This window comes from Triticum urartu, chromosome 7 (genome assembly GCF_003073215.2).
Source record: "Triticum urartu cultivar G1812 chromosome 7, Tu2.1, whole genome shotgun sequence".
NCBI classification, from domain to species: Eukaryota; Viridiplantae; Streptophyta; class Magnoliopsida; order Poales; family Poaceae; genus Triticum; species Triticum urartu.
The window spans coordinates 159,293,943-159,320,388 of NC_053028.1; the positions used below are offsets into that span (position 1 = coordinate 159,293,943).

At 45.3% G+C, this 26,446-nt stretch overlaps 2 protein-coding genes across 4 annotated transcripts; one reads left to right on the forward strand and one right to left on the reverse strand.

Annotated features, from left to right (window-relative positions):
* Positions 1–16,125: 16,125 nt before the first annotated feature.
* On the reverse strand, positions 16,126–18,630 carry LOC125522424 (heme-binding-like protein At3g10130, chloroplastic). 2 transcript variants are annotated; one of them, XM_048687488.1, is made up of 7 exons: positions 18,279–18,630; positions 18,104–18,174; positions 17,874–17,975; positions 17,664–17,768; positions 17,353–17,488; positions 16,460–16,569; positions 16,126–16,340 (listed from the first exon to the last, which is right to left on the reverse strand). In XM_048687488.1, exons 1-7 carry the CDS (start codon positions 18,556–18,558, stop codon positions 16,335–16,337), a joined length of 810 nt encoding a protein of 269 aa, XP_048543445.1. In that variant the 5' UTR covers positions 18,559–18,630; the 3' UTR covers positions 16,126–16,334. The 2 variants fall into 2 exon arrangements, with proteins under 2 accessions (XP_048543445.1, XP_048543444.1); XM_048687487.1 differs by having other exon boundaries at positions 16,126–16,372; positions 18,279–18,627.
* Positions 18,631–19,521: 891 nt separating this feature from the next.
* Positions 19,522–26,375, forward strand: LOC125522417 (tRNA threonylcarbamoyladenosine dehydratase). 2 transcript variants are annotated; one of them, XM_048687481.1, is made up of 11 exons: positions 19,522–19,702; positions 19,816–19,886; positions 20,158–20,236; positions 20,774–20,921; positions 21,216–21,428; positions 21,899–22,033; positions 22,156–22,287; positions 22,460–22,675; positions 25,130–25,251; positions 25,736–25,793; positions 25,910–26,375. In XM_048687481.1, exons 1-11 carry the CDS (start codon positions 19,599–19,601, stop codon positions 26,018–26,020), a joined length of 1,389 nt encoding a protein of 462 aa, XP_048543438.1. In that variant the 5' UTR covers positions 19,522–19,598; the 3' UTR covers positions 26,021–26,375. The 2 variants fall into 2 exon arrangements, with proteins under 2 accessions (XP_048543438.1, XP_048543439.1); XM_048687482.1 differs by having other exon boundaries at positions 19,530–19,702; positions 20,833–20,921.
* Positions 26,376–26,446: the final 71 nt, after the last annotated feature.

Genomic DNA, 26,446 nt, shown 5'->3' on the forward strand with positions numbered 1-26,446 from the left:
CTAAGCTGTCGTTTCTAAAAGTTTGGGGATGCGATGCTTATGTCAAGAAACTTCAACCTGAAAAGCTCGAACCCAAGTCAGAAAAATGCGTCTTCATAGGATACCCTAAAGAAACTATTGGGTATACCTTCTACCTCAGATCCGAAGGCAAGATCTTTGTTGCCAAGAATGGATCCTTTCTAGAGAAGGAGTTTCTCTCAAAAGAAGTAAGTGGGAGGAAAGTAGAGCTTGATGAAGTACTGCCTCTTGAAGCAGAGAGTAGCACAGCTCAGGAAAATGTTCCTGTGGTGCCTGCACCAATTAGAGAGGAAGTTAATGATGATGATCAAGATACTTCTGATCAAGCTCCTACTGAACTTCGAAGGTCCACAAGGACACGTTCCGCACCAGAGTGGTACGGCAACCCTGTCTTGGAAATCATGTTGTTAGACAATGGTGAACCTTCAAACTATGAAGAAGCGATGGCGGGCCCGGATTCCGACAAATGGCTGGAAGCCATGAAATCCGAGATAGGATCCATGTATGAAAACGAAGTATGGACTTTGACTGACTTGCCCGATGATCGGCGAGCCATAGAAAATAAATGGATATTTAAGAAGAAGACAAACGCGGATGGTAATGTGACCATCTATAAAGCTCGGCTTATCGCTAAGGGTTATCGACAAGTTCAAGGGGTTGACTATGATGAGACTTTCTCACCCGTAGCGAAGCTGAAGTCCGTCCGAATCATGTTAGCAATTGCCGCATTCTATGATTATGAGATATGGCAAATGGATGTCAAAACGGCATTCCTTAATGGTTTCCTTAAGGAAGAATTGTATATGATGCAGCCGGAAGGTTTTGTCGATCCTAAGAATGCTGACAAGGTGTGCAAGCTCCAACGCTCGATTTATGGGCTGGTGCAAGCATCTTGGAGTTGGAACATTCGCTTTGATGAGATGATCAAAGAGTTTGGGTTTATGCAGACTTATGGAGAAGCCTGCGTTTACAAGAAAGTGAGTGGGAGCTCTGTAGAATTTCTCATATTATATGTAGATGACATACTTTTGATGGGAAATGATATAGAACTTTTGGACAGCATTAAGGCCTACTTGAATAAAAGTTTTTCAATGAAGGACCTTGGAGAAGCTGCTTATATATTAGGCATCAAGATCTATAGAGATAGATCAAGACGCCTCATAGGTCTTTCACAAAGCACATACCTTGATAAGATATTGAAGAAGTTCAATATGGATCAGTCTAAGAAGGGGTTCTTGCCTGTGTTGCAAGGTGTGAAATTGAGCTCAGCTCAATGTCCGACCACGGCAGAAGATATAGAAGAGATGAGTGTCATCCCCTATGCCTCAGCCATAGGGTCTATTATGTATGCCATGCTGTGTACCAGGCCTGATGTAAACCTTGCCGTAAGTTTGGTAGGAAGGTACCAAAGTAATCCCGGCAAGGAACACTGGACAACGGTCAAGAATATCCTGAAGTACCTGAAAAGGACTAAGGACATGTTTGTCGTTTATGGAGGTGACGAAGAGCTCGTCGTAAAGGGTTACGTCGACGCTAGCTTCGACACAGATCTGGATGACTCTAAGTCACAAACCGGATACGTGTATATGTTGAATGGTGGAGCAGTAAGCTGGTGCAGCTACAAGCAGAGCGTCGTGGCGGGATCTACATGTGAAGCGGAGTACATGGCAGCCTCGGAGGCAGCGCATGAAGCAATTTGGGTGAAGGAGTTCATCACCGACCTAGGAGTCATACCCAACGCGTCGGGGCCGATCAAACTCTTCTGTGGCAACACTGGAGCTATTGCACTTGCCAAGGAGCCCAGGTTTCACAAGAAGACCAGGCACATCAAGCGCCGCTTCAACTCCATTCGTGAAAATGTTCAAGATGGAGACATAGATATTTGTAAAGTACATACGGATCTGAATGTCACAGATCCGTTGACTAAACCTCTCCCTAGGGAAAAACATGATCAACACCAGAACTCTATGGGTGTTCGATTCATCACAATGTAACTAGATTATTGACTCTAGTGCAAGTGGGAGACTGTTGGAAATATGCCCTAGAGGCAATAATAAAAGGATTATTATTATATTTCCTTGTTCATGATAATTGTCTTTTATTCATGCTATAATTGTGTTATCCGGAAATCGTAATACATGTGTGAATGCATAGACACCAACATGTCCCTAGTAAGCCTCTAGTTGACTAGCTCGTTGATCAACAGATAGTCATGGTTTCCTGACTATGGACATTGGATGTCATTGATAACGAGATCACATCATTAGGAGAATGATGTGATGGACAAGACCCAATCCTAAACATAGCACAAGATCGTATAGTTCATTTGCTAGAGTTTTTCCAATGTCAAGTATCTTTTCCTTAGACCATGAGATCGTGTAACTCCCGGATACCGTAGGAGTGCTTTGGGTGTACCAAACGTCACAACGTAACTGGGTGACTATAAAGGTATACTACGGGTATCTCCAAAAGTGTCTGTTGGGTTGACACGGATCAAGACTGGGATTTGTCACTCCATATGACGGAGAGGTATCTCTGGGGCCACTCGATAATGCATCATCATAATGAGCTCAAAGTGACCAAGTGTCTGGTCACGGGATCATGAATTACGGTACGAGTAAAGTGACTTGCCGGTAACGAGATTAAACGAGGTATTGGGATACCGACGATCGAATCTCGGGCAAGTAACGTACCGATTGACAAAGGGAATTGTATACGGGATTGCTTGAATCCTCGACATCGTGGTTCATCCGATGAGATCATCGAGGAGCATGTGGGAGCCAACATGGGTATCCAGATCCCGCTGTTGGTTATTGACCGGAGAGTCGTCTCGGTCATGTCTACATGTCTCCCGAACCCGTAGGGTCTACACACTTAAGGTTCGGTGACGCTAGGGTTGTAGAGATATGAGTATGTAGTAACCCGAAAGTTGTTCGGAGTCCCGGATGAGATCCCGGACGTCACGAGGAGTTCCGGAATGGTCCGAAGGTGAAGAATTATATATAGGAAGTGCAGTTTCGGCCATCGGGAGAGTTTCGGTGGTCAACGGTATTGTACCGGGACCACCGGAAGGGTCCCGTGGGTCCACCGGGTGGGGCCACCCATCCTGGAGGGCCCCATGGGCTGAATTTGGGAGGGAACCAGCCCATAGTGGGCTGGTGCGCCCCCCCCTTGGGCCCCCCATGCGCCTAGGGTTGGGAACCCTAGGGGAGGGGGCGCCTCCACTTGCCTTGGGGGCATTCCACCCCCTTGGCCGTCGCCCCCCCTAGGAGATCCCATCTCCTAGGGCCGGCTCACCCCCCTAGGGGGCCTATATAAAGGGGGGAGGGAGGGCAGCCGCACCCTGAAGTCTTGGCGCCTCCCTCTCCCCTGCTACACCTCTCCCTCTCGCAGAAGCTCGGCGAAGCCCTGCTGCGGTGACTGCTGCATCCACCACCACGCCGTCGTGCTGCTGGATCTTTATCAACCTCTCCTTCCCCCTTGCTGGATCAAGAAGGAGGAGACGTCACGCTGACCGTACGTGTGTTGAACGCGGAGGTGCCGTCCATTCGGCGCTAGGATCTTCGGTGATTTGGATCACGACGAGTACGACTCCCTCATCCCCGTTCTTTGAACGCTTCCACTCGCGATCTACAAAGGTATGTAGAGGCATCCGATCACTCATTGCTAGATGAACTCATAGATGGATCTTGGTGAAAACGTAGGAAATTTTTTTGTTTTCTGCAACGTTCCCCAACAGTACGTACATTATAATGGCAATCCATACCGAATAAAAATGACGCCACTTGTGGCATCAGATAAATTGAACCAAGCGGGCCAATGGATCAATTTGACAGACAAATTAACCCAAAAGCATGGCATATGAACAAATAAACATGTTCCTACATCTGTTGATTGATTTAGATACTCAGAACAAAAGGATGCAGCATATGAACAAACAGTAGCCACAGCACAGCTCCAACGCGGCTCAGATTTCAAAGATGAAGCTGGATAAAATTAGTTGCTGTGATGTGCCTGTAAGCATGCTGCCTAAGCAACGGCGATGCATAGTGGTACAGCAGGGAGATCAGTAGCATCGACACACTTGGCCCTACTTGGATCACGCGCCCCAGAGATAATTCTACCAAATTGGTCAGGTTCGAGCAGAGCACGAAGCTGGATCCCGCCCGCCTACCCACGCACGCAGAAGTTACCAGATGCGTCTAGTTCGAACCACGGGGGAGAGGGCACTGACCATCGATCTTAATGCGGCCGGCGATGGTGTATCCCTCAACGGATCTGCACCCACAAGGTGAGGCGAGAGAGGGGTCGAGATACAGCCTCCCGATCGGTCGGATGGGGGAGGGAAAACGAGCGGGGACAAGGGGCACTTACCCGGGCTGGTCCGCCGCCGCGGAGCCGAGGCACGCTGCGAGGACGGCGGCGAGGACGAGGAGGGCGCGGAGGGGGCTCATCGTCGCCACGGCGGAGGTCGTCGTCGTCATCGTCGCGCGAGCACGATAGCTTTCTTTTCTCTCCTCTCCTCCGTCTGCTCTCGGCCGTGGGCTTCGAGGAAGGAGAGGCCGCGACTGAAGGAGCCGCCCTATTCGCTTTGCCTTTGCCCTGGATCTGGTGTGAGGGAGGGGGAGGAATAGGCAGGTGGCCGGGGCTTTCCGATCTAGATCGATGTCGAGGGAGGTGGGTGGGTGTGTCAGGAGGAAGGGGAGGGGAGAGAACGTGACTAGAGGAAGGGGATAAGGGGTGATAGCAATGGCGCACTGGTAGGGGTGCGCCATACGTATAGATAGCAATGGCGCATCTCTTACTAGTGTGCATTACTAGTTAAAACTAGTAATGGCGCACTTTCCCCTGGTGCGCCACTGCTAAGTCTGGGAAGGGGTGTGGGGCCAGGACAAAATGTAACACCCTCGATGCGACTATATCTCCCACGTGTCGAGGCACGACTTAGAGGCATAATCGCATTAAAGGCATATGTCACAAGTTAGGCAATCTTCACAGCATCCCATGCAATATAATTCATAAAGGGGAGATAACATAGTTGGCTTACACTCGCCATGTCAATCAAGTACATAAATAACATTACATCATCCAAACACTCATGGCCCGACTACGGTGCCAAAATAAAAGATAACCCAACATGCGACACAGTCCCGATCACCCCCAACAGGGCACCACTACTGATCATCAGGAAAGGAAACATAGTATCGTTGAGAGTCCTCGTCGAACTCCCACTTGAGCTCAAATGCGTCTCCTGGAGCGGAATCATCAGGCCCTGCATCTGGTGTAATAGTAATCTGTGAGCCACAGGGACTCAGCAATCTCTCACCCTTGCGATCAAAACTATTTAAGCTTATAGGTAAGGCAGGGTAAATATAAGTGGAGCTACAGCAAGCGACTAGCAAAATATGGTGGCTAACTTATTCGCAAAAGAGAGCGAGAAGAGGAGGCAAAGCGCGAACGAGAAACTAGAGAACAACCTGCGCAAACATTACTCCAACACCGTGTCCACTTCCCAGACTCCGCCGAGAAGAGGCCATCACGGTAACACACTCAGTTGATTCATTTTAATTAATTAAGGCTCAAGTTATCTACAACCGGACATAAACAAATTCCCATATGCCCATAACCGCGGGCACGGCTTTCGAAAGTTCAAATCCCTGCAGGGGAGTCCCAACTTAGCCCATGACAAGCTCTCATGGTCAACGAAGGAATAGACCTCCTCCCAAGACGTTCCGATCAGACTCGGTATCTCGGTTCTTCAAGACACTTCGACAGGTTAAAACAAGACCAGCAACACCGCCCGAATGTGCCGACAAATCCCGATAGGAGCTGCACATATCTCTTTCTCAGGGCACACTCAGATTGTCCAAACTTCCGGTAGGCCAGCCCAGAGTTGCCCCTGGTAGCCACCGGCGGCTGAGAGTTTGGACCAACACTCAGAGGAGCACTGGCCCGGGGGGGGGGGTTAAATAAGATGACCCTTGGGCTCCGAAAACCCAAGGGAAAAAGAGGCTAGGTGGCAAATGGTAAAACCAAGGTTGGGCATTGCTGAAAAAGCTTTAATCAAGGCGAACTATCAAGGGGTTCCCATTATAACCCAACCGCGTAAGGAACGCAAAATCCGGGAACATAACACCGATATGACGAAAACTAGGGCGGCAAGAGTGAAACAAAACACTAGGCGAGAGGCCGAGCCTTCCATCCTTTACCAAGTATATAGATGCATTAAGATAACAAGATAATATAATGATATCCCAACAAGTAAATAAATGTTCCAACAAGGAACGACCTTCGATCTTCACCTGCAACTAGCAACGCTATAAGAGGGGCTGAGCAAAGCGGTAACATAGCCAATCAACGGTTTGCTAGGACAAGGTGGGTTAGAGGTTGACATGGCAATTTGGGAGGCTTGAAAGTAAGTGGTAGGCATCGTAGCATTGGCATAGCAAAAGAGCGAGCAATCTAGCATAGCAAAGATAGTAGCGATTTCGAGGGTATGATCATCTTGCCTGCATAGTTGTCAGAGTTGACTGGATCCTCGAAAGCAAACTCAACGGGCTCCTCGTTAGCGAACTCGTCTCCCGACTCTATCCAAACAAGACAAACAAGCAACAAGGACACAATCAACCACGTGCAACTCAAACAATATGATGCAAAGATGATATGCTATGCGGGATGCGACGCGGGATGCATATGCAAGATATGACAGGAAATGCAAGAACCTGGCCTCAACTTGGAAATCCAAGTGTGCCACTGTAAAGGTGAGATGAAATCGCTTGAAAACAATATAAAGAACGCCGAAATCGGAGTTACGGTTTGGAAATGGCAAGCGATTCAAATATGACACCGGTCTGCGATTTACAGCAAGTAGCCATCTAAATGCAATGAAATGAACATGCTACGGCACCCAAACATGACAACAAAATACATGGCAGGGATGCATTCAAGATGCTTAACAAAAGTCTAGCACTGAGCTACGGCCAATTCATCCATTAACAGGTTCAAACAAGTATGGCAAAAATGCATATGGCAAACAGATCTCAGACTTGGTGAAATTAACACTTGTCTGGAATTTCAGATCAGGTAGCACTCTTCGGAGCAACAAAACTACATGCTACAGGACCTAAATATGGCAAAGTAAAGCATGGCATGGAGCTACTAAAAGAGCTTAACAAAAGTCCCTTAGTGACCTTGAGCCAAAAAAGACCAGAAAATACAATTGCAAACATGTGAACATAGCAAAAACATAATCAGATCACAGACTTAGTGAAAACTGGAGCATGCTGAAAACAGATATCAAGTAGGCATGTTTACGAGCTCGATGCACTCACTACGAAGAAAGTCATGATAAGCTAAGCATACACCCATCAAGAAGGCACAAAATGCAAGCTATACATGGCAAGAACAATAGCATAGCATACACGGGTCAACTACAACATTATCGGTAAAATTGCAAACAAGTTGACAATCTGCCCAGATTCACAAAGTAGCAAAAGTAGAGCTCGATTGACTCAAGCTAGGTTGCTCCATAATTGCAAACAAAGACATGGATGGATAGAGCACTACAATATTAACAAAACATCCTTACTGATCATCCTCAAAAGAGGCACGGATCACTAGGAAACAACATGAACATATGGCCATATGAGATAAACAAATTAAGGACTTAGTGGAATTGCTAAGTCCCTGAAAACAGAATTACCGAGTGCACCACTTTGCAAGTTTGTGCTAGTCACCACACACATCACAAAAATACATGGGTTGCACCTCTGGAAATATGACAAAACCCTTAACAAAACATATGTAGAACATCAGGGCATATCATGCACACAATAATCATGGCAAAAATGACAAAAAGCTAAATGGAGTAGCAGATCTGACAATTATCTCAAGTAGTCCTCTTTTAACAGCATTTCGGGCATCAAGATGAACTCAAATGAAAATGATGCAATGAAATGAAATGATGTACTCTCTGAGATGAACATTTTGATATGCTATATGCATGAATCGGAGCTACGGATGCAAAGATACGATGCTATGAACATGCGCACTTGGATCTGGAATTTCGAGGACTTAGAAGAAAAACAACCTCCGCGAAAAGTCAACGCGGGACGGGCTCGACCCGGGACGGAGGGATCCGGGCGGGGCAAGGGCGTTTGGTACACCGACTTGGTGGATCTGATCCAGCTTCGGCCCGAACCTCACCGGAGGGGAGGCGACGCCGGTGGCCGGCGGCGACGTCGGCGGGGAGGGCGGCACGGAGGCGTCGGGCGGCGGCCGGAGCATGCGCGGGAGCGGGTGCCCGCGGGAGGCGGTGGTGCGACGAGGCGCTTGCGGCGGCGTGGCGAGGCACTAGTGGCGGTGCGGCGGCCGGCGATGGCGGCGAACGGCGGCGCGGGCAAAAGGCGGCCGGGACGGTGAGTGGGCGGCAGCGCGATGGGCGGCGCGCGAGCGGGCTGCGCGGCGGCGGATGGTCGTGGGCCTCGGGGGCCCGACCTGGGCCTCCCGGGCCGGCGGCGCGCGACGAAGTGGGGCGGCGGCGCGGATCCAATGGAGGCGTGACACGTGGCGGCGGCGGCGGATCCGGACACGTCCGGCCGTTCGGATTTTGTCCGGCGGCTGGAGGAGGAGGGGAACTAGGGTTTCGTCCGTGATTCGAATGGGGGGAGATATATATATAGGCATAGATGGAGCTAGGAGAGTCCAAATGAGGTGCGGTTTTCGGCCACGCGATCGTGATCGAACGCTCTAGATGATGAAGAAGGCTTAGGTGGGTTTTGGGTCAAATTGGAGGGGTGTTGGGCTGCAACACACACGAGGCCTTTTCGGTCCCTCGGTTAACCGTTGGAGTATCAAACGAAGTCCAAATGATACGAAACTTGACAGGCGGTCTACCGGTAGTAAACCAAGGCCGCTTGGAAAGTCTCGGTCCAATCCGGAAATGTTTAATCCCCACACACGAAAGAAAGGTAGAAATGACCACCGGAGGAGAACAAAGCGCCGGAATGCAAAACGGACAACGGGGAAAAAGCTCGAATGCATGAGACGAACACGTATGCAAATGAAATGCACATGATGACATGATATGAGATGCATGACAACGGCAACAACACACGGAGACAAAGACCCGAACCCAAAAAAATAAAATAACTTAACGCCGGAAACGGCAAGAGTTGGAGTACAAATTGGGAAAGTTACATCCGGGGTGTTACACAAAACTAGTAATGGCGCACCACACACCAGGTGAGCCATTAGTAATATGGTCACTAATGGCGCACCCATATCTGGTGCGCCATTGCTATATAGCAGTGAGCACCACATAGATGGTGCGCCATTAATGTCCATATTAGCTATAGCTATTTTTGTAGTAGTGTTGCTCCATGTGTTTGTCAATTCATTAATTCGCTCTAATCATCATGTTGCATAGCCTGGACGTGATATCGTGTTGTACCACAAATCTGAAGGCAGGCCATTTATGTGAATACATTTCTGGATAAAGCTCAAGGGACACATTATGTGGGACGAAATGTAGATTCTAACTCGAGTATCGTTGAATTTGGAACTGGTGAATTCGAAAAACTTGTTAAACATTGGGTTTGTCTTAGACGTAACATTTACATTTGAACGGCTGTTGTACTATGGATATTTGCATGTTATTTTACAGATGAATTATGCTATTTTCTATTATTATTTTGAGTGTGGCGTTCTTAGAGAAAAACAGAGATATTGACCGGCTCTCGTATCTGTGTCTGTGGATGAGTCCAGGACAAATAATATGCCCATTTTAAGAGCTGCGTTGGAGATACCCTTAGCACACTTTCACCCGTCCCCATAGCCCTTTTAACTCCTAAATTTTTAGAGCCCCCAAATATCACTAGCTCCATCCCGACATTGAAGATATTCCTCTCAACCCCACCTCACAATCCTGATTTGTAGGAGGAGGGAAATTTCCAGTTCCAACCACCCAACCGCGAAGCTACGTGCGGGCAAACACATGGCGTCGCTATATTACGGACGGAAATCACATGCATTTCCCTTTATATTTACAACAAGTTGACGAAACACTTGGGTTCCCGGCCAATGGATGGGAAGACACTATACGTATTACGGATAACCACGAGGAGTCTATGACCACGTACACCCTCGTGTCATGTGGTTGTTGAAATGTTGATCACCATAAGTTTGCTTATGCACACAGGCATATGAACCCATGAAGTTCAGTTCTCCACGCAACTAATTTAACCATGCGCTTATCTCTCTCTTTATTTCCTTTGCGGGGGGAGTCATATGCTTATCTCTGAAACTACAGTGGACCGTTTCAAAGAATTTGAATCCAGAGTCAGCGCATGCAACACGAGCCGATTGGCAGATCAAGCCATGCAGATGGATGCGTGCAAGTCAAGCTGGCAGGAAAAATGGATCGATGGATCGTTCCGTGAACATGCAATTTTTTAAATATATGCCAAAATATTTGAAAAAAAGGGTGATGCTTTGTCAGGCTGAACCGATCCGGCCGGTATGCGCCTTTAACGACGGCCGGTCTGAAAATGTCGTCAGTGAGTCGTTGCAGGAGAGTGATAAAGCGAGGGACGGCGCTATCTGGAAGATGGGCCTGAAGGCAGCCCCGCACTAGCCAGCCAGTGGCCACCTTCCCTCGCCAGTGGCTACCCGCTTGCAGCTCCTCCGGCGGTTTTCGTCGTTGCGGCCGACGACATCCATCCGTCTGCTAAACGATTTCCATGCAGCATAGATTCACGTACTATGATCATGGCTTTCTGGACCCAGCGCGGTAACGGGGCAGGTGACATCGTCCTGAATCGGAGGACCTCGTGCTCTACTCTGAAATTTACCTTCGATTCCGAGCACCTCTTTCCCGGCTGCCAAATTACGTTCCCCTTCGAAGCTGGTTTCGCCTGCCTCAGTTAGTGGCCACCGGCCGAAGCCACACACAAGTGGCGTACAGCGCATGCAGCCGATGGGCCGATCGATGCTGGCATAGTGGTGCTGACCGGAATGCATTTCTTTGGACCCTGCAGCCTGCTATCTTGTTTTTCTTGCTTGCTTTTTGTTATAAGAATGAATGGATCAGGCATAAATTCAGGTCTCCTTCATGGCAATGGCACTTTAATCTATGTGGTGTCCGTGCCTCCATGTTACTAGCTGCGCCCATATATCTAAGTAGACATGGAAATGGCCTGTCCTTTTATAGCTGCTGCTTTATTTGCTTCATTTGTGCCCACAACTTTTTTGCAGGAATTCTATCAGGTTAGCGTCTGTGTCAGGCAATGTTATTAAAAGGAGATCTATCGTAGTTTAATCACATAAAAGGGACATTGGCTTGTAACTTGTAAGCATGCACTGTCATACGCCATCTGTTATCGTGATGGTTCAGTTTACCTCGGAGACATGCCGCCATGCATGCCAACCAAGTGACTGTCAACTCTGCTAAAAGACGAGAGTAACGTACTATGGGCCCGTTCGGAAACACTCCCGCTTCCGACTCCACGGAGCTGAAGTGGTGCAGCGGAGCGGCGTGCAGTTCATTTTTACGGAGCTGCCATTTCGTGGCTCCACATTTCAGCGCTGGGCGAAGCGGAATAGCTGGAGCGGTCCGTTGTCGAACAGGCACTATGTCTCCATCTTTTCAGCAATGGTTCAGAAACTTGGCCGCCCTTTCAGGACCAATATTTAAGGAATTGATTGATCTATAATCATATCTTCTGCAATTTAATGAAAAGAGCTACTATCTGCAGACAGACAGTTCATGACTGGTTTGGAACCCGCGAGCTCCATAAAACATAACCTCTGCATCTGGACGATACTTGCAGTCATTTTATTAATTGTTCACACAAGACATTACAAAGTAATACAACAGTAAGACTAAAGCCACCGTTTAGGCAACATCTGTCGCTATTCCCATCCAATTGATGAAGGGATGTTGATAGTCTGGGCCTAATACCAAACAGACCTCGCAGCCAAACCTAACATCTAAGACCTGAGATCCCATCCAGGATGTCTGCCGGGTATGGGGCACCCACCGGTCCGGCACATTCCTCAACCAGGACGCCTGCCGGGTATGAGACTGCCGCAGCCACCCGCCACCAATCCATCTTCAGAGTTGTACCGCTGCATCTATTTTGCACGGTCTAGCTGCCATCGACGCCACCACGACGCCAGACCACGACACCCTCATGCGCGAGTCCATCTCCGCGCATCGGATGCCGAGTCACCACAGCACCATGCCGCCGAGATCCACCGCCATCAATGAGTGAGATGATGCATTGCTCCACCAAAGAATCCGTCCACTGGTCCCACGAACCCGACTCTCAGATCATATAGGAAGCTAAATGACAGGGGGGGGGATCAATATATGTTTGGATATCACAACAAAACACAAAGAGTGTCTGGCACTCTGGTGTGATATTCATCACGATACTGTGCCACCAAAAGAACAAAAAACTCAAAGAACAAATTATGTACTTTTTCTACCTTTGTCCAAAAATACTTGCCATCAAAATGAACAAAAATGAATGTATCTAGAACTAAAATGCATCTACATACATTCTTTTTTATTCATTTTGATGATAAGTATTTCTGAATGAAGAGAGTACAATTTTAATTATGTGTTAATTAACGTGAAAATTTCGTCCTCAACACCCCCAACCCTTGAAAGCAAACCAAAGAATCTTTCAAAGGAAAAGAGGAGACTAAAGAAGCACGCGAAAAGAGTGCTAAACAAAACCAAAGGAGCTAGCACGTCAGCATGCTTTCATTTCATTTTGTCCTGTCCTAATCTCCTTATTACCCCGGGCGACGCTTAAAAACCACGTTCATACGTCCAAATATCCCACATAATAATGAACACACAACGTGTTCGTACGTGATCCTGCCGGGCCTTGTGTTCTGGCGCGATTCAAAACTGTAAGCACTACACGCAGCGATGTCGTTACGACGTTGGGGTTGCAGGGCATGTTGCCAATGCATATGCATGTGCTAAATCGATTAACAGGTTTTTCGCGGAAGAAAAAGATTAACAGGCTCACATGCATATGTCAACCCTCCTGTCTTATCGTCCCGCGAACTATATATCGATAGAGGGACGTACCTAATCATCAAGACGAGTGATTAGTGTCTTGCGGTAGGTAATTAGTCTGGCCTAACAGCTCCACCTACGTACGCGCGTGCACGAGGTGGTGGCTCAACATTGGCCAAAGTGGAACTAGTCTGCCGTGACGTCCATCACGACAACAATCAGCATGGATCTTAGTATAATTATTAAGCTTGATCGATGGAGTATTGCAGAATAGTGCATCACGATCAACGTGCGTACACAAGTTGCATGCGGCTGGCTGTGGCTGGTACAGTGGGATAGAAGCAGGCCGGGGAGGACACGGGAAAGGTGGGTGCAACCGGCGCGAACGAACCCAGCGGCGGAAAGCCGGGGAAGCGGGCTCGTGAGCAGAACGATCGATCGGGAGCTATGTAGCCACTGGCCCGGACAACGCATGGGTAGGCATGGACCGACCCGACGTGCGTGACTACGCGCGCGGACGAGAGCTAGCTTTTGCCCCCGTCACGGGAAGGCCGGACGGCATAGAGCTGCGTGTGCGGTGAGCCTCTGCTGCTTTTTGGACACTTTGAGTGCCAATTGTGAAGTCAGGTTCGATGACAGCCACTGGAGAAAGAATTGCCGACACGCGTAACTTTTAGATTTTGGTCGCCATGTGTGGTTGCTTGAACCGCATCATCCTGTAGCAATTCCTACAAACCTCATTGTTGAATAAAGATTAACGATTTTTCTCAAAAAGAAAACAGAACTCATGATATGAAAATTCAGTTATACATGTTGCAGCAGATTTTGTATAAGGGTATCAATATTTTTTTTGTTAATGATGATTTTTTGACTGAAATTATGAAATATATTTTTTACAACGTGTAACAAATTCTTATATGAGACAACATTTTCGCATACAAACTAACGGTCAAAAGTACCATCAAAAAGACATACTTGCATTTTGGGTCGGAGCAAGTATTTGGCTTACTAACTTGCTACACTTCCTTAGCCAGACTTGTGACCAATTTCTTGTAAACTCATCTTTTTTCGTCGGTTTTCATTTCTTAAGGTAGTTTTGTAGCACGCTCCCCCAAAATGAGCCAACTTCGCATACAGCTTTTTCACTGAAGTCTAGCTTGTGATGTTACGACTATGAACTCAAATAGTAGATGGACTTATTCAAGCTTAAATTGTAATAGCTGAATGTTCCTTTTTCTTTTCCTGTTTAAAGAATTCTTGGAAGACAGCAATTGCGGTAGCCCTATTAATGCTGGACGCAAAACCTAAACCAAGACAACATAAACCGAAACGTGTTAATGTTGTCCGCAATACAAATCCTTGGCAGTTTAAGTTTGGCTCTGAGGAAAAAGGTGCTGCTATGATAGCTTGGGATGTTGTCTGCCAGCAAAAGACACATGGAGGATTAGGGGTGACTGATATCTTGTGCATAATCAGGCTCTTCTGCTAAAAACCTCCACAAATTTTTCAACAAGTATAACTTGCCTTGGGTAAAACTCCTCTGGGAGACATATTACACCTCCTCTCCTCCTCAAGGCAGAACGGAAGGCTCGTCATGGTGGAAAGCTCATCCCCTTGTACAAAATCTGCTGCAACATGCACTGCTGGAACTGGAGACACTATTCACTTCTGGACAGATAAATGGCAAAGATACTCCACTGATTCAGCAATACCCTGAACTTCATTCATTTGCAAAAACTGAAATTTCTTCTTTGGCCAAGTTCAGAGAGACCTCTGAGCTGCTAGAGAACTTCCACACTCCTCTGTCTGGCCCAGCTTATCACCAGTTCAATGATCTACTGCCAAAACTGAACTTTCCCCCAATAACTCTGAAGACAAATGGTCTTACATTTGGAAGCCCGGTCAATTTTCAGTTAAACGGATGTACACGCACCTCATGGGGCCAACGAAAGCAAATGCATTGTTTCAAGGATTGTGGTAAGCTGCTAGCAGAATCAGGCACACGATATTCTTTCGGTTACTCCTCTATGACAGAGTCAGTACAAGAAGCTTACTCAAAAGAAAGAATTTCTTCCTGCAATCTTACAACTGTGCAATTTGCAATGAGCAGATGGAGGAAACCATACTCCCATCTTTTTTGGGACTGTCCTTTTGCGCAATCTTGCTGGGAATTCATTGCTCCAAATAGATCAAGAGGGATCTCAGTCTTTAATGAAGTAACTCTGTTACTGCAAGCATTCCCCATGCAAATTGCTATGGATGTTGTCATTATGAGCTGCTGGAACATTTGGATGCAAAGAAATGGGAAGATTTTCCAAAACGAAGCACCAACAAAGGAGGCTGGGAATTTCAAGTTCAAACAGGACCTTTTAGGTCAAGCACAGAACCAAGACAAAGAACATTGCCATTCTTGAGCAATGGATTGATTCAGGCCTCTAAGTCTTTCTTGCTTAAGTGATTCATTACTTTCCCATGTTGGAGAAAACTGGAATAGGATAGTTTAGCAGGGAGCTCTTCCCTTGTAATTTGTACATATTTATTTAATTAATAAAAAATTACCGTAGAACAATTGTTGTACGGCTTCAGGGTAAAAAAAAACTAAGACCCTTCTAGAGGAATGTCACCTATAAATCTGTACTGTGAGTGACAAGCCATATAGTTTAACTGAATAATAGCATTTGTCATGTCCAGAAAAAGGAAAGCACATATGCACCTGGAATAGATCCATCGGTCGTAAGTCACAAAGTGATAATGTCAACATGCCCACAATAACTACTGTTTCAGTGAGTGGAAAAAGCGACTCATCAATGTCAAAAACAAAACCATATAAAGAACAGGGGAGCTGAAAACTTTGCTGGACCAGAGTCAACTGTAAAAGGCTCGGAACAGGTTAAAAAAAATTGTTGTGAAAATGCCTGAAATTCAGCTTTGACACATAAACCGGTCTTCTACATGAATGCTACTCCTTCCGTCCCATAATATAAGACATTATTACATCCAATATACTCGCATATGGGATGTAATAACGTCTTATATTATGGGACAGAGGGAGTATCATACATTCATTCCACAAATTAAGAAATCAAAGTTTAACCTATAATATTTTACCCTTAGCCAATGTAGGTGATATAAATGAGATATATACATATACTATACATACTGCACTAGTGAGAATGTTAAGGACAATGTACATTTGCATACACCCTGAAATTTTAACAACTTATTTGTTAATCTTGGACATCAGGATGCTCTATCCAGTCGCTCAACCTCTAGTGCTATTTCATTACGCCTTGCAAAAGGAAGTGTGAAAGGGGGATTATACTGCAAATTCAACGAAACCAGTTTGTTAATCTATACATCAAAGTACGAACCAATCCTTGTTATCTAGGACACTGAAACAAGTTTTACCTGTGCAATTTCCACCACTGAATCCTCTTTCAGTTGATACTGGGTATCTTTCTGGAGAGATTTCCGCAACCTGGATTCCCTCTGGCTTATGTCATCATCTGTAACCAAACCTGTTTCAACATACAGAATTTTTAAAAAATCACTGTTAGTGTGGTGCATAAAGATTGCAATATAGATAGGGCTCATAACTAGGCATACACATACAAAAATACAAAAGGAATGAAGATAGGTCATTGCTACAACTTGCCTTGAAAACATGATGATTTCCTAAACATTTGAGAGTTTGAATATCTTACATCAATTAGTAGAATGAGATAAAAAAAATTAGGTTCATAATACCGCTGGAAACTTTTGATATTTCTCTATCAAGAACATAAGTTGAAAGATGGAGTACTGATATAGAATTTGTGTGTACCTTTATTCAATGCTCTGCTAAGATGGAAGGGTAAAGTAGGTGGTCCTCTTTTCGAACAGACAACTTCACACGGTTTGGAGGTTTCATTTGTGATATTATGGAAGTAGACCCAAATTAGGTGTATTATGTTGGTGCTAGTACTTGGTACATGTTCAGAGTTCAGGATTCAGGAAGCAGCTACAATTCAGATCTTTCTTAGTTATTTTCGATGGCTTACATAGTACAGCCAGTGCTAATGCAGGCACTCAGGGAATATCCCCTCTGCTTTTTCTACTCATTTTTTCAGCAAAGAAAATGAGGACAGGACGTGAACTTTAATGGACTAACGTCACACATGAAGGTTGTGCCAATAACCACCAATTTGCTTCAACATTTAAATAGATAGTTGCTCGATAAAAGTCAAAGCAATTGAATGCATCTTTTCATATTTGAAACAAAAATGCAAGTTGGAATGAAGTAAAGAGGTTAACAGATGGACCTGGAAAGGCCGCAACCGCTACAATTTTTCTGGGCACCTCCTTGATAGTCACAGATGGGTCTTTTGCCTGAGGCAAGTCTGGGCCATATTTTGATGGCATCACAAAAGACATCTTCCACTTATTTTCATCAGCTGACTGCAGGTGACAACATATGTTAAAATTCAATTCGGCAGTTTATAATAATATTTTTGTTGAACAATCAGTTTTTAATAACGTGCTAACTCGTAAGCACATCGAATGCTCATCGAGCAAATAGAGACAAGTCAGAACTCAGAAGAATGGGCTCATGAGAAAGTCATATAGAGCATGCCTTCTTTGTTATAACTGGGGTGGTCATGTCCATCGTTTCACCGCGAACTTCCTCCTTCCGAGTAAAAACAGGGGTTGTCATTTCCATTTGTTCGGACCTTGTGTTCTGAAAGGAAGCATACCATCATAAATTTCCCTTCAGTTGAAGCATTTAATCAAATGAATTCCTTTCACAGCACAACACAGCAAAGGAAGGAAACATATGAATTACCTTACCGAATAAGTAAGACGCCAGCACGTTGAACGACTGAGACGATCCGTTGAAATCAAACCCGGTTCTTCCAGGCATCGTTGTCTCAGCGACATAGTACGACTGACGAGAATTGACAACAGAAGAGGGCGTCACTCATTAAGTATGAAGACTGACCGCGCTTCCTCGACGCATGTTCCTAGCTACTGTACTATAGAAGAGCACTTTGGTGGATAACAACAAAGCATCACCTCCACTTGTCTGATCTCGTACTCCTCCTCACGCTTCAGGACGCGGAACGGGACGGTCTCGAGGTCAGGAACTGCGAAAGCACGGGGGAATTTCAGTAAGCAAGTCCCAGAACCCTAGAGTTTTTTGGGCAAAATGGAGCGTTTCCTCGGGTAGGGAATTTCGGCGAGCACTGACCGGACATGAGGGCCTCCTCGAGGGTCCGTGGCTCGAAGCGGCCGGAAGGGAGAGCGTATTTGGTGGCCTCGGTGACGAGGTCGACGGCGCGGCGCTGTGAGGCGGCGAGGGCCTGCGAGACGAGCGCCAGCACCAGCGACCCGCGGGCGTCGGCGCCGCTGCTGGTGCGGGTTCCGGCGGCCACGACCGTCAGCGCGGGCCGCCGGCCGCGGGGCCGCTCGCCTCGGGCTCGGACGGCGCGCGGCGGCGGCCGCACGGCGGGCAAGCAGGGGAACGCCATTTGATCAGTCTCGGGCGGCGCTGCGTGGTGGTAATGAGCCGGAGCTCTGGCGCCGGAGGGGGGCGCGGGGCCGTGGCATGCGCCTCGCCACGTGGCGAGGCGAGCCCAGGGATAAAAATGTTTTCTTAAAACAAGCCCATGAACTTTTTTTTCGATGAGAGGGGCCACATGACCCCATTTTCATTAAGAAAATGAAGTCTTTTACAAGCAAGGTGCAGTACACTTTTTACATCCCTAGCACTAAACCACATCAGGATGCTACGACACACAAGTAACTCAACCAGCACTAGCATACTTGTCTAAATAACATCGAGCCAGATCGGCGGAACAAAAGCTACAGCAAAAATAAAGGTAGGTGACGATAGAACAAAACCTAGCTATAACCAGCATCAAGCATCAGAAATTTCCACTCTTTTGGGTGATAGCCAGAAGCGATCCAAGCCTTTCAAATCAGCACCTCCAGCAACTGATTTCATCAGATTCTCCTTACATACGGCGCCCACCTATATCCTCTCCTGAAGACATCCCGAGTCACTTGGACAATCCTTCTAGCGACCAGCTGTAGCGTGTTTTGTAGTCTTTTTTTCTGTAAAATTTTCCACGAATAGAGAAGGGAGCAAACAGACATAATAATATCGGTAGGATCATTGGGCTTTACACCTTGAAAGCATGATTTATTTTTTGTTTTTCAAATAGACCATATCAAAGCAGCAACACCAAGCATAACAACTATTTTATTTTTGCCGATGTAGTTAGGCAACCAATTCTGACATAAATCAAGGAAAGACACAGGAGATCTTTAGCTATTCAAGGAGCACCCCACAATACTCCATAAGAACCTAGACAGGGAACAAGAAAAGACAGGGAACAAGCCCATGAACTGAGCGGGCCGGGCCGGGCCGGAAGGAGGTTTGCTCGCGAAGCAGACTGCAGACGGATCAGTAGTATCGGGCCGCGCCGGCTCGGTCGCCTCCAAGACTTTCCTCTACCTTCTGATCGTCCGAGCAGGGGTTAGGGTTCTAGGCGGCTGCGCCGGAGACATGGAGGAGAGGGCGAGGCAGCTGCTCCTCCTCGCCGCCGTCGCGGGCGTCGGCGCCGCATTCGGCGCGCTCTCCACCGCGGCCGTCTTCAGCTTCCTCTCCAGGTAACCGACCGAACCCTCCTCCTCGCGACCCCCACCCCAGACTGGCCCCGCGAGCTGCGGGGGAGCGTCCGCCGAACAGTTGCTTCATTGTTGTTCCTGTTGCTGGGTGGCAGGGCGAAGCGGAGAGAGGGCTACGTGCGCAAGCTGCTGGAATCCAATGGCGGTGCTGGTGGTCCGCACGCTGGTAAACCTCTGGTTAATGGTTTTCTGGTTGAATAATGTATAGTGAACTAGTAATTGTAGAGACTGCTGAGAATCTAAGGCGTCCATTTAGCTCTCCAGTGATGCACCAAGTATATTATTAGGGTATCTCGTAGGAACAGATTAATAATTATGTTGCTGTGTCTGTGTGGTGATTGGGTGCTGAATAGTTACTTGTTTCCGATATTTCGGCATTTCACTTTGAACTTGTTCTATCGAGTACTTTTGTCTTAAAGAGCGTTTGTTGGGAGCAGGCAGTACTGGACCGGGAGCACGTCTGCATGATAGCTCGGATCTTCTCTCTGATGAAGTTGTTGCTGAGCAGCTTACAAGGTTCAGATTCTTACTTGATATTGCACAGCTGATGAATTCCTCACAATTGTTGCTAGAGTTATAGCTAATAATGAATATAGGGTGTGTCTAGGGCACATCTAGATGTGCTCTTGTTATTGCACATCTAAGTGAGTGAATCAAGCATAAAGAGAAAAAGAAAAAAGAGAGAAAATATTCACACGAATCTTAATGTAAGATCAATGACATATGACTTAGATGTGCAATACTTATGGCACATCTAGATGTGCTTTAGCAAAACTGAATGAATATATAACCCTGAAAGAGCTATTTCTCCTGCTGCCAATATATTCAACCTTGTACCTTTCTAAATTAATGTGAGCAGAGCAGAAAGTGATATGTATTCTCACAGCACATAGTCTGTAACTTACCATTCCTTGTACATTATAGATATATGCTCTATCTGTGATCCACCTTTCCTAATCTTCAGACTACTTTAGTACCCAAACATTTTGAAACACTCATTGTGTTCATGTTTTGATTGTGGTTACCAACACCTGTTTACTTCTTATATTTTAGGAATATACAATTTTTTGGAGTCGAATCTCAGAAGAAAGTTACTGAATCTTTTGTTGTAGTCATTGGTCTTGGAGGAGTTGGCAGTCATGCTGCTTCCATGCTCCTCAGATCTGGAGTTGGCAGGTTGCTCCTAGTAGATTTTGATCAGGTATATGTTTTCAGATGTCAACCTGGGGTCGTTTCTTTGTTAATACATTTATATTCAGAGCTTTTAAAATTTCCATTTGAAGCACAGAGAATCATCATGCCATATAGTAGATGCACATCAGTTTCATATAAAATCATGATACATGTGTGATAACTTATTTCTATGAAGCATACTGAGTGCTGATCAGGCTTTTGTAGTAGTATGAAATGGGCATTCTTACATTATGTTTCTGCAAATAATATCCTACATCCAAAATAGATGGACATTAACATGCAACTTATGATATGTTGAAAGGTCTCACTGTCATCACTAAATCGGCATGCTGTGGCAACCAGAGAGGATGTGGGGACCCCAAAAGCATATTGCCTCAAGAAGCATTTCTCATTGATATATCCAGAGTGCCAAATAGAAGCAAGAGTGCAGTTGTATGATTCGTCAGCTGAGGACGAAATTCTTTCTGGACAGCCAGATTTTGTTCTTGATTGCATAGATAACATTGATACTAAGGTAAACAAATATTACTTAAATAATTCTGATACCAAACCTGATGTTGATTTATTTTGTTAGATAGTTGGCTTTAGCCTTCCACACATTTTGCATTTTTCTTCAGTATTCAGGTGTATGTTATATTTTTCATGTTGTTATGCTCTAAATCCTACGCGTGTGTGTTCCTGTATTTAGTTTCATGAGGAAATAACTGAGAGTCCCCCACGCAACACTGCCTTCAGTTTCATGAAGGAATGATCTAGTAGGATAATCACAAATTACTTAACTAATTCTGGAAACAAATTGGTCACAAAGGTGGATGTTCCTGATCTCGCTGCATTCTAATGATTAATCAACTCAAAGTTGCCCTATTTGGTACTTTAAACCCAATTTCTTTAGCAAAATGTTACTTGGCTCAGTTTTCATCTACTTAACTAATTTGATATTATGCTTTGTGCATTATCATGAGATGTTGATACATTGATCTTTAGGTGTCTCTCCTTGCGGCTTGCGTACGCAGAGGGTTAAGGGTACTTTCTGCAATGGGAGCTGGAGCTCGAGCAGACCCGACCCGAATCCGTGTTGCGGATTTGAGAGAATCAAGCAATGATCCCCTTTCTCGGGCGGTAATATTGACAACTAGTTCTAAAGACTAAAATAACTATTCAGACCCTTTTGAAGCTGCTAAGTTATCCACTTTGGATGTGCTTTAATTGTTAATAAGGTGCTCCAATTTTCTTTTCTGTAGGTACGGTATCGGCTGAAGAAGGATCATGGAATTGAAGGGGGAATACCAGTAGTTTTTTCAATGGAAAAACCCAAGGCAAAGCTACTTCCCTTTCAAGGTTCGAAAGAAGAGGAAACTCCATCAGATTACCAGGTCAGCTCCTTTTATGTGTGCACCAGCCACCAGGATGCTACCTCACTGACCGGTAGTGTTTATTTTCTTAGCATGCATGGCAATGATTTAATTAAATTTCTGTAAATCATCTAGTCGCCTATATATTAAAAGTGCAGATAATACTGATAACATGGCATGCATCTTCATGCAGATTGTGCCAGGATTCAGGGTTCGCATTATCCCAGTACTGGGAACTATCCCTGCAATATTTGGTCAAGTTATGGCCTCCTATGTGGTTACTCAACTTGCCCAGTTAGATTTTCAAACTGAACCAATTGTTAACCTGGATTTGGATCATTACCGCGTTCTTCACCATCGTCTTCTTGAGCATGAGGAGCTGATATATGGGTCAGCCGAGCAAGTTTTGGTATTACTCCTCCCTCCTTTTCAGTTTGTGAGGTCTATTTTCTTTCATCTAGTTTCATATTATGATGTGCATTGACATTTATTGATGTTTTTTGCGTGTTTGCCCTTATTTACAACATTTTCTTTGCATATAAGTAGTACCCTGATAATTAGGTATAATCTCTCTTCTCTATGTCCTATGTACTTGAGTAGGGGCAGCACAGTTCTCTTCTCTTTCTGTTGGTTCCATAAGCTTATTAATCCTTGTGCTTACTCAAACTACGCCTTATGGTTTGCAATGGAGGTAGTACATTTCTTTGAAGTCCTCTCACGTCACTTTTGGCCCAAGAAAAGTTAGAACAAAGTCCCCCAAGTCCTGGACTTAGATTTGGACTGTGCAGACGTCTATAACTTTCGCATCCGGACTCCGAATTGGATGAATCTTTTTTTGTTTGAAATCTATCTCGTGTACTAACTAACCCTATTGGATTCACCTTCAAATTAGTTCTGAGCGTGATGCTATTGCAAAAACAGTCCTATGCAGCAGTAGAATCCGAGTCAAATCTAAGTCAAAAGGTGTTGCATGAACTCCACTTGGGCCCATGGGCCTTGTACGACCTACGGTAGGGTTTTTGATGCCTTGGGACATGCTTCCACCCCCTTGACCGCCACCCCTTAGTCCTATATAAATAGATCAACCTCGTAGTGTTTTGTTTTGTTAAAAGTAATCATCGCTGCAACTTAGTGTACTTTGTGTGTGTCCAACGACCAGGCCAAGACCGTAATCAAACCCCAACTTTGTTATCTTTTTGAGATAATTGATCTTCATATATACTCGCAAAGTCGCAATACTCAAATTGCTTTTTATTATAGTTCTTGCTTGTTTTTCGATTGCTTGCAGGGTTTAGACCTTCATGGTCAGGCTGACCGTACTTCCAACATCTTCAGTAACCTCTAGGAGATTGATTTAGTGATTGCTAACGCGCAACATCGTTGTATATTTGTAATCGGATCGTCAATGCCGTTCGAGATCTTTCGATGAAAATCAAACTGTCGATTGGTCGGCCACAGCGGATACTGTTCTCCGTTCTGGTGTTCGCACGAGGTGTAGATGGATATGCAATGAGAGAGCCCGTGCGTGGCATATATAAATTGGATCGAAGGATGCTTCGTTTCGCCCCGTGGTTGGCTCAAGAAATTAACTCTGACACGGTCCTTCGCGTTTCGAAAAAGCTACTATCTCAGTTTATGAAGCTTGATGCTTTGTTTCACCGGCCGTGATAATTGACAACAGTCTGCCATGGTACTCCTACTCAGCGTGATATTTATTTGGCAAATTCTTTCGTGACCTTTTGATGAGAATCACACTATGTCGATTTGGATGAAGAACGACTTTGACAATCTGACTAGAAAAGTGAGACGACGTCGATCACGCCGAGTAGGAGTACCATGGCAGACTGCTGTTAATTATCACGGCCGATGAAACGACGCGTCAAGCTTTGTAAACTGAAGTAGTAGCTTTTTGAAAACGTGAAGGACCGTGCTGGAGTTAATTTCTTTTAGCCAGCCACGCAGCAAAATGAACTGTCCATCGATCCCATTGCATATCCATCTACACCTTGTGCGAACACCCGGGCGGAAAATAGTATACGCAGTGGCTGACCAATTGATAGTGTGATTTCATCGAAGGAATCCTAACGCCATTGACGTTCCGACTACAAACGTGTGACGACTTTGCGTGTTAGCAATAACTAAACCAATCTCCTGGAGGTTACTGAAAATGTTGGAAGTAAGGTTAGCCTGACGCTCTGACCACGAAGGTCTAATCCCTGCAAGCAATCAAAGAACAAGAAAGAACTACAATAAAAAGCAATCGAAATATTCTAAGTATATATGAAGATCAATTATCTAAAAAAGATGATAAAGTTGGGGTTCTGATAGCAGTCTTGGCCTGTTCGTTGGACACAAAGAAAGTACAAGAAGTTGCAACAATGACTACTTTTAAGGAAACAAAACACTAGGGAGGTTGATCTACTTGTATGGACTAAGGGGTGCTGGCCAAAGGCAAAGGGTACCCCAGGCCATACAAGGCCCGTGGGCCCAAGTGGAGGTGAAGCAACACCTTTTGACTCCGATCCTGCTGTTGCATCAGACTGTTTCTGCGATACCGTCATGCTTGGAATGAATTTGAATGTGAGTCCAATTGGGTTGGTAAGTAATTCCAACAAAAAAAGATTACCTAATACAGAGTCAGGATGTGAAAGTTATAGACGTATGAAGTCAGGTATGTCTGTGCAGTCTGAATCTGAGTTCAGGATGTGGGGGAGGACTTCTTGTACAACACCTAATCATATGCCTTTGCTTTATAATCATTTCTTGATTGGTTGTTTCCATGGTAGCGATGTCCTCGTCACTTGTGAAAATGTGATTGTGACGTCTCATTGAAAGATTTTAAATTATTTTTATCTGTTAAAAGGTTGATGCTGAAGAGGTGATGTACATTGTGAAAGAATTGTGGCGTGGCCGAAGTGCTAGAGACCAAAACATGGACACTGGCCGGAAAATGTGGAGATCTGTCAACGAACTGATGCTTGTTCGGTACGCTTCTCTGTAACTGATAGTGTGGTTTTACTTTTACATGACAATTATCATGGTTTTCGTGGTAGTTATGTATTTATGTAGTGACATGGTACAGTAAAAACACAATTTGGTATGCTGTAACAGGCAGATTCCACTTGCTAATGACTTAAGTGGACTATGACAAACACACTTTTGTAGTTTTGTGGAACAGTGAGATGAACTGTAAGCTGATCCCGCGAACTATTATGCCCAGTCGTGCTCATGACCTTGTAACTGCTAACTTCTAACATTAACTTAGTGCTATTCCAACTTCATTCTGTGTTAAGCTTCCATCTTATGGTCTTCAACATCATTTCGATATCAATGTGCAATAGCAATCTTACTGAATGGGAAATGAACTTATTATATACTTAACTTTCCATTATTAATGTGTTAATAAAACTGCCGTTTTGAAACAAATTCATGTTTTTTTGTTTTGCTTTGGTGCTTTATTTTGTTATAGGTGGGACAAATCAAAGCCTGCTGGTGTGTCAAACTTAATACTTCTCAAGTTCAGTGAGGTAAATCATGTGTACTTGATAACTGACATTTGAATTCAGATGTTAATGCGCAAGCATATGGCAAAGATGGAAAAGGAGTACCATGTTCTTACGCTTCACCTTTTCTTTCCCTGCAGGCGGATGCACATGAATCCACGACGCTTGATCAGATAAAAGATGAGGAACCTGAATTCTACGCCATGGTTTCACGTGTCCTGAAACGAGCTGAAACGGAGTTTGCTTTATGAGCTGGTCACCAATGTTATTGGATTTCTATGATTGCTATACCGTCATAAACCGTGGAATGCTCATGGACAAGGCAGGTAGGTTTCAGTTTTGCGTGGTCTGATTTTGTGTACTGGTGACGAGGAGCAAGTAGATGATGCACACTTTCCTGAAGTTCTGTTTTGGCCATAGAAATGGGACTTGTTGATTATGTTTCGATTTCTCTGGAAGGATCCTCCTGTAATCATCTCCCCGTTATTTTTTGATGCGTTTGAGATCATCTCATGTAAACCAAAACAGAGATTATATTGAGCATACGATGTCCGACAGGGGATTGCAATCAACACTAAAGCTGCTGGGTTCGCCATGGCGACACAATGTCTTGTTCGGTGCTACTCATTTTCCAAGGCCATATTCCTTTCCATCTTTCTTCTCGATAGAAAAGTCCC

Bases quoted from the DNA above. Each gene is read 5' to 3' on its own strand.
- LOC125522424 (XM_048687487.1), bottom strand. From the start codon at position 18,558: ATGGCGTTCCCCTGCTTGCCCGCCGTGCGGCCGCCGCCGCGCGCCGTC. The intron at 17,976-18,103 runs GTGATGCTTTGT...AATTCTCGTCAG, and splicing joins ACGAGATCAGACAAGTGGAG to TCGTACTATGTCGCTGAGAC. The intron at 16,570-17,352 runs GTCCATCTGTTA...ATGTTGAAACAG, and splicing joins AGCGGTTGCGGCCTTTCCAG to GTTTGGTTACAGATGATGAC.
- LOC125522417 (XM_048687481.1), top strand. From the start codon at position 19,599: ATGGAGGAGAGGGCGAGGCAGCTGCTCCTCCTCGCCGCCGTCGCGGGC. The intron at 19,703-19,815 runs GTAACCGACCGA...GCTGGGTGGCAG, and splicing joins GTCTTCAGCTTCCTCTCCAG to GGCGAAGCGGAGAGAGGGCT. The intron at 22,288-22,459 runs GTCAGCTCCTTT...ATCTTCATGCAG, and splicing joins AAACTCCATCAGATTACCAG to ATTGTGCCAGGATTCAGGGT.